The sequence below is a fragment of the Episyrphus balteatus genome, chromosome 1, assembly GCF_945859705.1.
Source record: "Episyrphus balteatus chromosome 1, idEpiBalt1.1, whole genome shotgun sequence".
Taxonomy (NCBI): domain Eukaryota; kingdom Metazoa; phylum Arthropoda; class Insecta; order Diptera; family Syrphidae; genus Episyrphus; species Episyrphus balteatus.
Genome location: NC_079134.1, coordinates 44,203,659 through 44,216,097, shown reverse-complemented (window position 1 = coordinate 44,216,097; position 12,439 = coordinate 44,203,659). Strand labels below are relative to the sequence as shown.

Here is a 12,439-nt window from a genome sequence, read left to right as displayed (position 1 = left end):
GTTGTTATATATAAAATAGGTTGCGGTATGTGGGTAAAAAAAGGTATCTATATGAAGATATTCACATTTATACATAAACACATACCTGATTATTTGGAAAGGTTCCATCCTTGTCAATGGCATTCACTTGAGTAACCTTTGTACCAATCGGTTCACCCTCAAGTACGGTTTCTTGTTCTCGTTCAGTGAATAGCGGGATCTCATCATTAACATCCTCGAGCATTATGTAGACAGTTGCTTCAGATGCCAATTGTTGTGCGCCATTGTTCTGTAAAAAATAAAAAAATAGAAATGAAAAAGTTTATTCCATTCAATATGCGGGAGGTACATATATAAAAAAAAGAATTGAAATGCTGGAAATTTATTTAATTTTCAAGTCAGAGGTTATATTGAGGTTTTTTTTTCTGCTACTCAAATCGTCTTATCAAATTAAATAGAATTAAAAAAAAAAGAGAAAATAGTAATTTTACAATTCAATTGGCTTAAGTTTGAAAATGGTAACGTATAAGCTGTGCTGTTGTATATTTTGAAAAAAAGTGGAATAACAAAATAAGGAAGGTGAAAACTAGGTATGTATTTTGTAAGACTTTAAAACTGTTTGTCAGCACCTTAGAAGTTTGGAAAAGTGTTCCAACTAATAAGCATTTTGAACCATATATTGGAAAAATGAAGAATTGCCCGAAGTACGACGTCAAGATTTTTCAAACAATGTTCGGAAAGGAAGTAATTTGTGGTTCCATGGAGCTAGAAAAAAAACCCACAGAATTCTTCCAACAACGAGCTCAGTACGATAAAAGTAGTAGTGATAGTGAAATAAAATGTTATTCTTATATCAAAATCAGTAGATTCCCAAACAACAATGCTTACAAATGTACCTACTTTCCGGCCTACAGATTAAGCATGTTGTGACTAAAGCCACTATTTTAAATGTTTTATAGTCCCGAATAGCCAGCAAGGACAAAGAAGTACTAAATAGCAGCTGATTCAGGCTAAATCGAATATTCTTGTCGATGCAGTCTATTCAACATACCATTATCACGCGGGCATATTTCTGGCGATTTATTTCCGAAACTATGACTCTTGGAGCACCCAAGAAAGATGAATTCGTTGCAGTACCCAGGTAACATCATTGACTCAAACAAAGTCTTTTCTGAACCTCAATGACATTTCCGAAATAAAGACCGAAGTTGTTGTTGTTGTTGTTGTTGTTGTTGTTGTTGTTGTTGTTGTTGTTGTTGTTGTTTATGTTGTTGTTGTCGTTGTTGTTGTTGTTTTTGTTGTTGTTGTTGTTGTTTTTGTTGTTGTTGTTGTTGTTGTTGTTGTTGTTGTTGTTGTTGTTTTTGTTGTTGTTATTGTTGTTTGTCTTCTTCTTCTTCTTCTTCTTCTTCTTCTTCTTCTTGAGCGATGAATTCGTTACACTGTTTCTTTTTTTACGAAAATAAAATTGAGTATTTTTGATTTGGACTTGTATGATCAGTGAACTTATAAAGCAATCAATTAACCATGTCCGAAAAAAAACCGTCTTCCCAATAAACAATATCCCTTCTATAAAGCTTTACAGGAGCTACATTACCAACTGTAAAGCTTTATAGAAGCAAATTTGTTAATCGGTATATCAAACGAAAATGAATTTGGACAGTAAAATTCACAGTTTGGGTTATAAAGCTATATTTTTCAGCTTATTAAATTTCATAAAAAATATGCCTATAAAAAGTTTTTTTCATATTATATGGAATAAATATTTAGATTTTAGATGTTTTTAGCCAAATATTCCTGTTTTTTAATCCATGAACAAATATTTCCAAAGTATTTTATGAAAAGAGTGATTTAATTTGTACCCTGAATTGTTGCGACTCTAAATTCCAGTTTTATTTTTAATAGAAGTAGGTTTCTATAAAAGGAAACAATTTCAAAAGACTAATAGAACACGGTAGGTGGAAATAGTGTAGTTAGCATCAATGATTTCTTCACATCATCATTATCATCATCATCCATATGCAAGGACATGAATCAATCTAGGTCAATTAGCTGTTTACTGCAGATACAGCGGTTTAATGCATCTCTACCCAACATGGACATTGGGTTATATAGTAGAGTGACAAGTCCAAGTCCATTTGATGAGTGTATGTAAACAGTCCCTTCGTAAATCTATCATCAATAAGTTCTACTATCTCTATATAAAATATGTTGAAGTAGCTACTACACTAGATAGACTATTATACATGCGTAAGGATTCCAAATGCATCAATCGATTTTTGTGGTATAATTACGTGAGTACAACACAACCAACTAACTGATTGATTGTTATCCTTTTTGCAATGATAGTTGCATCTATCAATGTGTGTATACTTTGTTGTATACTCACAATCAGGACATTTGTCAGAAACGATTTTCAATTTGTTATACCTTTCAAACATAATAATGTTGTAGTATAGTAGACTCTCTCTTTATCTCTATCAGATGCCAATATTTCTGAAGGATGACACACGGACACGGTCTTGGTGATGGGCCGTTTAAGTATGTCGATTGGTTGACAACCAACAACAATTTCTACTATCAACCGGAAATGAAACGAGATTATAATCTTGCAAGTTGTTTTGTTGGTGTTGTTGTGTGACATGAAAGCTAAGTCCATATCTTTTCAAAGTCCTTAATTGAGAGAGAAGCTTTAAATACACATCTTGAAGATTTGATTTACAATTACAGCCCACACTCTTGTGTCCGTTTATTGAAGATTAATCAATAAAATTATAGACCACAACAAAAAAAAAAAAAAAAAAATAGACAGGCAATTTTCCAATTTGTTCATATCGATCTGATTTATTTCACCAAAAAAAAAAAAAAATGTCGAGAAAATTAGGAGGGAAACACTCCCTATTTTGATATATGATTCTATGATGAAATAAAAATAAAAGAATATTGATGATATCCTCTAATAAAGGCCAAGCCAGACAAAATGTTTTTTTTTTATCGATATTTCCTTTATGATGGGTTTGGTGTTTTTTTTTGTAAAATTTTTTGGTCTTTGTATTCTTTGTGAAAACTTTTTACAGCAAAAAATCATAAAATATTACATAAATTATGGAAAAAAAAAATTTCCATTTATTTTTGAATACAAATAAAATAAAACCAATTTTGGTTGCAATAGGAATTTCCATTTCAATAAAAATAAAAACGAATCATGTTACTGTATTCGATATGTGAATTTTCCAAGATATTTTTGTCCATTTCAAAACATTCTTAGTATTGAACATATTTACTTTGAATAAATTGATTTTTGTGATTATAAAATCTCTATCTACCGGAATTGATTCACAAAAAACACTAATGAAAAGTCATTAATTAGTTATAGCTGATGAATACAAAAGAGGTCCTGGATTCCTGGTCCTTTGAAATAAACTTTGAGTGAATTTTCGCACACAATTTTAAAATGAATTTTTCAAATATGAAATAGATTACAGGAAAGTATTATTCCACAAGCAAAAAAAGGCAACAAAAAGGGTTTTTCCTAGGATTAGGTACTGACCGTTTAATTTTACATTTAACATTTTAAATCAAAAGTCAAGTTTAAATTCCCATGAAATTAGACGAAGTCACTTTTCGAAAATTTAGCTTAAATTGAAATTTTTCACCACACCAAAAACACAAAACAAGGCACTACGAAATTTTGGTAAAAACAGAAAAGCCTCAATTTTTAATTCGTAAAAATTTAAGGAATTTCGTCTTTCGAAAATTATTTCTTCCATGAAAAATATCCAAAAATGAAGCATTTGTGTCCATTCCCGAGTTAAAATGAAAATTTAATTTTTAAAGAATAATCTTTTTTTGGCCACTGTTCGTTGGGCGGAAAAATCAGCCGCACCCGGGATGTGGATATGGGCTGTGATTCGACGAACTTGTATTTTTTCATCATCATGCGGTTGTGGTTCTGATGGTTTCGCTAATAAGTAATTTTCGAGTATGGTTCGGCTATGGTTCAGCGCACAGTGGTGTCTTTGGTGCTTTTTGGCGTCAAAATTAATTTGCACGGCCATTTCTTGAGGAAATGTCATGAAATTTGGTACACTGGAGAATATTTGTATGGAAAATACGAAAAAGCTGCCAACTTAATGGCGGCCAGAATAAGTCTTTAAATAGAATTTTCTTTTTCAAAATAGTATATAAGCTAGAGATTTGGCTTAATTCAGGTAAAAAAGATTTTAGACTTTAAACATAGAATTCATAGATTCATATTCCATAAAAAAAATTAAAAATTTTTAAACAAAGTCCAAAAAGGGCCAAACTAGACCTCTTATTAAGCTATTTCATGGATATTTTTTGTAAATTAGCACCATTTTGACATCTCTTCGATTTATACAAAAAAAAAATTGAGTATTTTGAGGTTATATGGTTGCCAACTATGTTTTTAAATAAATATTAGAAAACATGATATATTGAAAAATTTCAATATTCAATAAAACTGAGAATTTATTTTTTCGGTAAACCAAGATATACTTTTCTAATATAGATTTTAATATTTTAAATTCAAATCCGTAGTCGAAAACAATCTATGAAGTCACGCTTTTGAGATATAAGAAGTTCAAAAAGAATTTTTATCTACGAAAAATGACGTCATAGTTTTTTTTTCAACTTTGCGGTGCACCGCGGTGGTACAACAATATTTGGGCGCTCAAAAAGCACTGTGGTGGTGCTTCGGTAGTGCTTCAATGGGTGGTGTGGCAGAAACCTATTTTTACTTGGGGCCTTAGCCTCGAATCCTAAAATGATGATTTACAAGAGTTTTAGTGGAGCATCTACAAGATGATGGCCCTATTGCACCAACCACTTTGCATTTTGCAACTTTGCACTTTAACTTTGCAAATTCTGTTTCACCAAACTCCAATTTGCAAAGAGGAAATTATTTTTTTTTGAAAAGTAAAACAAAAATTCCTTCTTTGCAAATTTTGTTGAACCAACCACAAATTTGCAAAGCACAAAGTACTTTTCTGAAAAGCGCAAAGTTTTGCCAATTTGCAAAGAATTCCTTGATTTCGTTGAACCAAACAAAAAAAAACATCAAAAATTGCAAAGTGCAAAGTGGGGAACTTTTAATGTTTGGTGCAACACTTTGCACTTTTACTTTTGCAGAAAAGTATTGTTTCGCAAAGTTGCAAAATCCAAAGTGGTTAGTGCAATAGGGCCCTGATTAAATTTGGGTTAAATTTTTTTTATTAAAAAGGAGTATCATGGCAGAAAAAAGTCAAAAAAAAATTTAAACAATAATCCATACAGCTGAAATTTTTTTTATTGACCTCAATAGATAGTGTCAAACATTTTACACGGGGTTAACTATTTAACGCAATTCACATACGGCCAAAATTAAAATCTGTTAAAAATTTCCTCACAAATGCAAAGTGACAAGAAAAAAATCCATTACCTACCGGAAAAAGTTTAAAACAAGTTTGAATTTACACATGGCTATTTGTTTTACACCTTAAAACTTATTTCCCCGCAAGTAGAATTAAAAAGTTGTCCATAGAATTACTCTTAAAGCACCAGACAGGACATTTTCCAATCCTTTTTTTTTCTATGAAAGTTTACAGTGTCCCATCTCATAAAAAGTTTTTACTTAAAAAAATAACAAAAAACCTTGAATATTATTTTGTTTAATGTAAAATCCTTTGGTTTTTTTTTCCACAATCCGACAGAATTTTGTATAACATCGTGTAGGAACACTCAAATTTCCCATATGACACGAGAATGACGGTCGTCATTGGTCGTCCTCTCCTTGAATTAATTTTACAAACTTTGATGCTTCTGATGGCTACTCACACCTTCAATTTTGTCCTACAATGTTAGCCATAGTCATGGCAAAGTTAAAGGATACATTCCTCAACCAAAATTAGGTATACAACATGACACGACCAAGCCGTGATGTGTGTGTGTGTGTTTCCTTTTTTTACACTATTTCCACACTTAGAATTCATGTACCTAACTAACTAATTTCATAAAACATAGAATATGTATTTTTTGGTGGAATTTATTCAAGAACAAACATATTTCCATGAGTGCTAGCACGAACAAACACTTTATTTTATGATAATGTTTACCATATTTCCGCACATAGAATGAAAAACCACACGAAAAATACACACACTTTATACATCATTATACATCTTTGTGTATGTGTGTGTGTGTGTAAGAGTTGATGTTAAATTTAGTGCCTTACAGAAGCTCTTTATTAATATTTAAGAATTTATTCTAATCGATAACATTGCGCAATGAAAGATCTAATTAAGATAAATTATTTGACAGTGTAATGTAAACTATTATATATATTTTCTGTTGTTTTGTAAGACTAATGGAATCATAATAAGCACGTTTCGGTGTAATTAAAAACAAAATATAGCCTAATTACAAAATGTCCAATATGGCACATTGCTATAGTGTTCCCATCAGTTTTTACACAATGAGAAAGTCATAAGAAATAAATTCATTTCATTTCTTTAAGTAAAAGGGGGAATGAAAAATTTTGAAGAAGTTTTCTAGTTTTTATTTCTCTTGGGTGGTGTTTTAGGATTATTTAACATGTCTCATTGTGGTATCTGATGAAACCTTATCAAACTTTCTCCTGACTTTCCGTGGAGTGTGTTATAAAATCAAGGTCTTTCTTAGAAGATATGCAAAGTATGCATACCTTTATAGTTTGATATGTTATAACTTCGAGTTTAAGTATTTACACAGCTACCGTACGTTAAAAAAAATATTAAATTGTTTATGACTTTTGCCTCTTGACGGCGAATAATTAATGTAACGTCAAATAGATATTAACCAGCGGACAAGAAAAACGCTTCCAACGATACCTCAATTGTCAAATTCCGATATGTACTTTAGGAGCTATGCTGTCACAGATGAACATCATACAAACAAATTAGACTGGGAAGCGTTTTTTGGTCAGAAGGTACGCAAAAATGTATGGCGTAATGACTTACTTTTTATCTATACTACAAATTAACTAGTAAGGGTATTAAGTCCGAGCTAAATCCTACATAAATGATCAAAGGATCATACTAGTAGAATTCAACGGCGTATAAAAGGGGGGGGGTCATGACCTCACCCCTACCTCCCCCCCCCCCCCCCCAAGAACTCACATTTAAAATCCGAACAAGTATATTCAAAGCTTTAAAGAAAAATCATGATTAGAACAACTCTTTCCTATAAAATTAAACGTTCCTCAAGAGTTCCTCAAGAAATCATCGATTTTCATACATTACTCAAACTTTTTTTTGGCAAACTATAAATAGATAAGTAAATAGATACATTTTACTATGAAGCAAATGAAAAAAAAAATAGGGGCAAGTAGTTTTTGGTATACCTAATGAGTGAATCAATTTCAGTTTTCGACCTTCTACCTAAAGCAGAACTGAAGTTTTTGAGGTTTGTTAAATTTTTCGAAAAAATCTCAGTTTTTTCTACAGACAATGGAATCATCTGAGAATATTTGAAAAGGATTTGATTTTTATATTTTATAAAAAATGACTTATATTAAGACAAATATAAAGCAAACAAAATTTTTACAAAAAAAAAACCGTGTGGTTTAGCCGCCATTTTCAAAAATGCGTTTTTATGATTTTCTCGGTTTCCGTTTATTGTAGAAAAAATTGTTTTGTCTTGTTTTGTAGAAAAACTAATTCTCTATTTTTTTTTTAAGAATTTTTTTTGTTATGTTTCCGTATGAAAAGTTATTAACGAAAAAATGTAAAATTTTCGGAGATCGTCTTGAATATCACATTTTTTCTCGATAAAGGCTCATCTGACCGAAAAAAATTATTATCATAGTTTTTGTACAAATCTAAATTTACAACATTTCAGTACATTAAGTTTTTTTGCACGGTGAAAACTGTGCAAACAAATTTACCACTGTTATTAAATAAAAAAAGATTTTATTTTTCATTGTAACTTTTAAAATTATATTGGGCTAGCGGAAAATAACACATAGGTACTTAGTTGTTTTTAGGCAAATTATTCAATCGAAGCACAGTGTATTTTTTAGAACACAGGAAGGTCGTAATTGGCCAAGACTTTAAGATAAACGCTAAATGAAAGCAAAAAGAACTCTTAGGAAATGTTTGATTCAAAATATAAAACGAAAAAATATTAATATTTGTAATTATTCTACTTTCACATTTTCAAGCCTAAACTATCAAAATTATTGTAAAAAAATTTCGGCATGAAACTTTTATAAATAATTTTGTCCTCGTGATAAACGTCCTGGTGCCATTTTTTTTTTTTTTTTTCAAGAAAATTGTGGTTGAGGTAAAGTCGCCATTTTGAATTTAACTAAAAATAAGTTTTACTGAATAACTCGGCCATTTCTAAATTTTTGACAAAATAACTTAAAGAAAAATTTTTTTTCTTCAACTTTGTTCTGAATTGTATTTTTCACTATACCTACTATAATCCATATTATGCGACTTAAATCCGAAAAATGTTTTACTTCACTTTGAGTTTATTCGTTTTACCCCCGATATACTCTCTTGACGATTTTGATCCATAACTTGTCGTTTTTTGACTATCAACTATCGACTATCGCGTTAGCCGATTTCACCCCAGTTAAATTGGATTTATACATATATTTTTGAGGATGATTAATTTTTAGGAATTCTTACGACGGAAATTGTTATTGTTAAAAAATTAGGATACAATTTTTATAGAAAATTTTAAACAAAGCCATTTTATAGCACAGTTTTTAAAAATTAATGTTTAAAATCAAAATTTTGAAAAAAAAATTTTAAACTTTTAAATTTTTTCAAAATTTTATGTAATTAAGTACTAATTTAGGTTTTAAAACAAAAACAGAAAACCAAATTCAAAAATATCTTGCCATTTTCGAGAAATTTACAAAAAACCAAATCTACTTTTCTTAAAAAACATAAATGTTATAAATAAAAAGAAATATTGTTACTGTTTTTGTATAGATGAATATAATATCAATCAATTTTAATTCAAATGAAATATGCTGATATAGGGGATAGACTTACTTAAGGGCTTTCATAAGGGCTTTCAAGGTTTCGTAATTTCAAAATCCCGTAATTCTGGGGTTTTAGAATTTAGGGTTTTCTGGATTTTGGATTTTCGGTATTTTGGGTTTTCGGGATTTTGACCTCAACCCATTTCAGCTTTCTAGTACTTGAAGAGCACCATTTTGATGGCCTTAGTACAATAGGCACGAGGCTAATGTTAAAATGACATGTAGCTTGGTTTCAGTTACTTTTTGATTTCTTGATTTATAAATCGAAAAAATTTCATTGATATTTTACTTAAGAAGCCCACAGGATAGGTATGTGTCAATTAACATGTGGCACCATAACCATTATAACTATAAATAAAAGGGTTACCCTTTCACTAACAATCCACATGAAATATTATGCAAAAATCTTTTTGACACAAGTCCTTCAGCAACAGAGTCGCCATTCAGCACCAAGCTCAAGTTAACCATCAGCATCAATAAATTATTTAAATTATATTCATCAAAAAATAAAAAAAATAAGCTTAAATTCAAATCCTTGCAAACTAATGTTCACACATACTCAAATAATATCATACAACACACACACATGTATACATTATAGTTAGCTCCTGCTTTTGATCGTTGCTTCAATAAAGGATACTACACAAAAAAGGAATAGTTATGTGTAAAGGTACTTATATGTATATCTGGAATAATGCATGCACTTGTTTGAGCCAAAAACCCAATATATCCATCCACTATCCATAAAAGGAAAACAAAAAATTGAAAAAAGTGTATAGAAGATGAGTGAAAAGGCAAAGAAAAGTGCTCTTTGGTATATCATATCGTTTGGTTGGGGGAACAACTTTTTGCATGTTTTATCTCATAGTATGTCGGTTGTTGTTCGGTCCAACGGGGAATATTCTCTGGTGGAAAGATCCTTTGAACATGACTTTCTTTCCAGTTCATGAACACGAAGCTAAAAGATTAGGAGAGGTATAGGTAGGTTCCTTCCTTAGTTGTGTTTTTTGTGTGTGTGATGTGTTCGTTAAAATACACATTCATACATGTTTTTTTTTTTCCTTTCTATGTTTTCTGTTTATTTTGTTTTTTTTTTTTTTTTTTTGAAAACAGGGTGTTTGAAGAATAGCTTTTTACCTTTTGATAGATGATTCTTTTAAATTTGAAAAATAATTTTTCTTACAGTGGGGCTTATCTGGAATTTAAATCAACTTTATTTGTAGAAAATTTGGTAAGACCTTCCAAGAAGGTCAAAATGATGATGGTTTTTGATATTTTCCCTAGACACACCCTCACATGCACCCAAAAGTTATTAAAGTTGAATCCCCAACACCCTGTTTTGTATACTCTCTGGCCAATTTCACAAAACCTCTGCTTTTTACCTGCAAGTTAATTTATTTACCCATAGTATACCATCATGCATAGTTTCAAACTGAATTCATGCTGTGCCCTAGCAGCAGGATAATATATATGTGAAGTTGTTTAAGTTCGTTCCGTTTTGGAGATTGTAATTGCAACAATCCTTTTTCTAAAAAAAAAACAACAGAAACAGACAAAGTTTTACGTTCCCGTCAGATTTGATCCCTTTGGTACACACCACACACACATCTGTGTGTATAGTCTGTTTAGGGCATTAGGTAAATCAATGGGGAATATCACAGGAACTCATGGCCACCTTTAAAAGGTCCCTTTTTTTTGCCATCCTGTGTTTAGGGGTGAATATTTTTTTAGTTTTAGTTCTGAGGATTTTGTGTTGAAAATACCATCATCATTTAAATAATTTTCCCTTGTTAAACAGACAATTTGTGTTTATTGTTTTGTTGAATTAGTAAAATTTTCAACAATATGTTTAAAATCATAACAAAATAAAATTTTGTTAAATTGTAGGACAAAAACAATAACAGTTTTAGCTTCATTTAAAATTTGCTTGAAAATAATGAGCGCAAAATTTTACATAAACAATTCACAAGGACACCATTCATTGTGTCTCTAAATTCATAATATTATTTCACTTTATAGAAAATTATGTACACACTTCCTGATTGTAATGTTTATTTTAATTTTGATTAAATTAAAGGGTAAATTTTAAACGTAATATAGGACTTTTGTTTTAGATTTCCATGGATATTAATCAATATAATCAGCATAGATATTGTTTTTTTTTTTTGTTTCTTTTTGTAAATTGCAAAAAAAAAAAATAATTGATATCAAAGCTTTAAAAATTATAAATTTATTACACACGAGTAATACATAAAGCAAAATGTGTGTTGTTTTTTTTTTATTTTATAGATAATAATAATAGATATATTTCATTGTTTTGAAATCGAAAAAATTCTATTATAATTTATTTTATATCAATTTATTAAACATGGATTAATGGATAATAAACAGTGAATTTAATTAATGGTGCAATTAAATTTCTCGTGAAACCATGGGGATATTTTCAGAATCATAATTAGATTAGCAAAACTAATCGAATCCGAAGAACGCTATCGGCTATATCTAAATTCATTGAAAGATATGCTTGAAATTATATAATAAAAGCCCTTTTTGCAATTATTCTAACAGGTGCGATGAAAAGAGAAATAAGTGCCTGGGAATTAATTCCACTTAGGGAGTCAATTTCTTAAGCCATCAGCTTGTCACGGCACGATAGTTAACATTCACCATTTCAACATGCCAATACTAGCAAAAATAAGCCAATGACTCTAATCAAACTCAAAGGTTCTTTTTAAAGGGGGTTTTGTACCGAACGAACTTGCTTCAGGTCCTGAAAGAGTGATGTGAACAGAATTCTTGGACAGAAACCTTGGCCGATGCACAGTGTGGTCGATGGTAGGAAAAGTTGGCAAAAATTATTTTTGTTTGTTTTTAAGTTTGTTATGGGTAAAAATACAATAATAAAGTACAAAACTAAGACAACTCTTGTGATTCTATGAAAAGTTATTAAAAACGTATATAACTAAGAAGGTATCTGTTACCTTTAGCTTTGAAGTTGATTGAGAAGGAAAATTGTTATTTAATTTTTCAATACTTTGAATTTACTGGTTTTATTATTTAAATAAGGTTTTTCTTAAAAAAATATAGTTTTATCTCTCTTTGACCTGACTCATTAATTGGGTCATAACAAAATCTTCTTAATGAAAATATACACTGGTCAACAAAATTCAACTTTTTTTTGTCCAAAGAACCAAAATATACTTTTCTGAAGCATTTAGGAATACTGAACTCGAATACACATCCAGAAATATGCTTTAAGCTTCCGTTTTTTGAAATATTAACGGTATAAAATGCAAAGAAAAAAACGTTACTTTGAATGTTTTTGAGGTTATACTAATTGTGGTTTATTATTTCAGCATAGTTTGACGCCGTGATCTGCTTTTCTTCTTCAAAAAACTATTTTAATCTTTCCGATCTTATTTTATGCAT

General features: G+C 30.2%; 1 protein-coding gene across 7 annotated transcripts in view; it reads right to left on the bottom strand.

The window, feature by feature from the left end:
* The window catches only part of LOC129905842 (neural-cadherin-like), a 658,269-nt gene that overhangs the window by 433,590 nt on the left and 212,240 nt on the right, over nucleotides 1-12,439 (bottom strand). For all 7 annotated transcript variants that reach the window (XM_055981444.1, XM_055981445.1, XM_055981449.1 and 4 more), the window contains exon 10: nucleotides 86-268. In XM_055981444.1, the coding sequence (XP_055837419.1) occupies nucleotides 86-268 (183 nt within the window). The remainder of the gene's footprint in view (nucleotides 1-85; nucleotides 269-12,439) is intronic.